Here is a 2,500-nt window from a genome sequence, read left to right as displayed (position 1 = left end):
TTCATGTACAAAGCCCCTGATACACCGTCGACGTGAAGGGCTGCTTAACACAAACCAGGATTCAGTTCCTCCAGCGGGGGGGGGGGGGGGCTCTTAAAAACACATCGACCCGTCTGTCATCGTCGGTTTAAAGTGCAATTCATCAAAAATCGATGTCGTCATATAGGAGCTCATCAGTCCGTCTGATAATCAATCATCAACCATCAACGAGCCTGCTGGAGGCTTTCAGTCCAGAGGAACTAACAGCTGTTGGATTATTGTCACGTGGAGCTGATCAACATCTCAGTTACTCAAGAGACTCAACACCACGCTACAAACACCGCATGCCACAACGAGCAACGAGCATGCTGCCGACGGGCTCGACCGATAATAATAATAATAATAATAAGGTTGTGTACGGTAACAGAAGAGGAACACGAGAGGGTGACGGGTCTCTTTTCAGGGTCCCCATCAGAGGAAGACATTAAAATCTTGAAATGATTTTTAGTTTCATGAATCACCTCTTGACGTCTGGACCACCTGACACAGATCTTCAGGATGTATCTGTTCTCTCATAAAGAACGTCTGTCAGACGGTCCGGCGTCAAAGCGTACGGAAGCCCCGACAGACAGAAAGTAATAATCTGGTAACATTGTTTATGAAAGTCTGATTTTAAATAGTTTTTGATTGAAGAATAAAAGGTGAAAGTCCTGGTGTTTGTTGTTGTAATACTCATGTTTGGCCACAAGAGGCTGAAGTGAATCACTGCTTTATGTTCTGAATGTTTTCTCCATAAACTTTAAACACAAAGTAATTATATCTGTCTGTTAGCAAGTTATGTAACATTAAGACATTTTGTCTTTTAGTCATAATTATAACATGAGGTGATGGTGCACTTCAGCCTCTTGTGGCCATACTTAGTATTACAATAATAAACACTAAATAAATAAACCGAGCTAACCCTTTCTCTTATTCTTAAATCATTAGAACATAGTTTTTGTTTTTTCTCACTTGCCTCTCTGGGCTTCCATAAAGCGACATAATAGATATTAATATATATTGTTAGGGTTAAACATTCCCTTAAAGTTTCTGTAATCTAATGTGTAGGAAAAAAGAGTTTCAGTAACGAGCTTCACAACAACACCAACAACATAACGCCATAACTAAATAATAAAAAGATTATAATGAGAGTAATAATAATAATAAAAAAGAAGGAACTGATGATCCGGTCTGAAAACAGTCTACTGAAGAAATACGACACGACTGTATGTAAATAAGAACCAGCTGATCTCCATGTACGGCTAGAGGGAGAAGAAGAAGAACCAACACCAGCGTCCTAAAGAGCACAGGAGCCAAAATGGCCGACACCGAGCCGCTGACGACAGCGGCCGGATCTACAGAGAAAGTTAAAGGTGTGTCTCTACTTCTACATGATGCTAGACGTGAGTTAAGGACCGAAGAGGAAAGAGAGAGAAAACAGAGCAGGAAGAAGTCCTACGCGGTCATTTCGATGGCGTGGTCCACCGTGAGCCCCGGGATGGTGGAGGTAGTAGCGCCCTCTGGCAGTGTGCTGGTGGTGCTGCGGCTCCGGATGCCGTCCGAGGAGCCAACGCTGGAGGCCGAGTGAGTCCTGGAGCGGACCAGCCGGGTCATACCAGCTGTGGGCACTGAGGGTGGGGACATGAATGTGTTAGTGACAGGAAACGTGTGTGTGTGTGTGTGTGTGTGTGTGTGTGTGTGTGTGAGAGCTGATTTGAATCTGAGATTCAAATCTGATGACGGTGATTCTGAGGCTCCGTTCACACTGAAGCTACAAACGTCTCACATTCTCTGTTTCAGTGTGAAGAGTCTTTAAAGAGAACGTAGATAAAGTCTGACAGCAAGATAAAGAGGAAATATTCTAAATACAAGGTACACTTATTGTTTGATATCTCCTGAAACTGTTCCTTTACATCTTGTGTTATTATGGGACGTGAGATTGAACCCACAGATGTGTGTATACAGTATATATATATATATATATATATATATATATATGTATACATATATATATGTATATATATATATACACATATATATATATATATATATATATATACATATATATATGTATATATGTGAGAAGTTCAGAACTATAAACAGATATGAGTCTGCAGTGTGAACGGAGCCGAGGTGTGTTGACATGCAGCACAGCCTGCTGGGTACTGTCACTGCAGAGGAAGAAATAAAACAATCTGTTTGATCAGCTGATCTACAGCATGCAGACACACACACACACACACACACACACACACACACACACACACACAGACGAGGCAAAGGAGTAACAAGAGAGCAAAGAAACAAAGATGGAAAATGGAGACAGGCGAGGTGGGTTTTGTGTGTGTGTGTGTGTGTGTGTGTGTGTGTGTGTGTGTGTGTGTGTGCGTGTGTGTGTGTGTGTGCGTGTGTGTGTGTGCGTGTGCGTGTGTGTGTGTTGGTGGGGGGGGTTAAGATTCTGGTTGGAATCCTGATACCTGAT

At 42.4% G+C, this 2,500-nt stretch overlaps 1 protein-coding gene across 4 annotated transcripts in view; it reads right to left on the bottom strand.

The window, feature by feature from the left end:
• Window positions 1-2,500, bottom strand: part of LOC137888667 (protein NDRG3-like) — a 13,856-nt gene that overhangs the window by 532 nt on the left and 10,824 nt on the right. For 3 of the 4 annotated variants that reach the window (XM_068732092.1, XM_068732093.1, XM_068732094.1), the window contains exons 16-17: window positions 2,496-2,500; window positions 1-1,646 (exon numbers count right to left, since the gene is read on the bottom strand). The exon at window positions 1-1,646 is cut by the window's left edge and continues 532 nt beyond it; the exon at window positions 2,496-2,500 is cut by the window's right edge and continues 34 nt beyond it. In XM_068732092.1, coding sequence (XP_068588193.1) covers window positions 1,474-1,646; window positions 2,496-2,500 — 178 coding nt within the window. In that variant the 3' untranslated portion in view covers window positions 1-1,473. The remainder of the gene's footprint in view (window positions 1,647-2,495) is intronic. The other variant, XM_068732095.1, reaches the window with a different exon arrangement.

Source organism: Cebidichthys violaceus, unplaced genomic scaffold (genome assembly GCF_023349555.1).
Source record: "Cebidichthys violaceus isolate CVI_PGR_0920_01 unplaced genomic scaffold, fCebVio1.0.p SCAF_57, whole genome shotgun sequence".
NCBI classification, from domain to species: domain Eukaryota; kingdom Metazoa; phylum Chordata; class Actinopteri; order Perciformes; family Stichaeidae; genus Cebidichthys; species Cebidichthys violaceus.
Note: the sequence above shows the minus strand (reverse complement) of the source record. Positions and strands in the feature narration are given on the sequence as shown.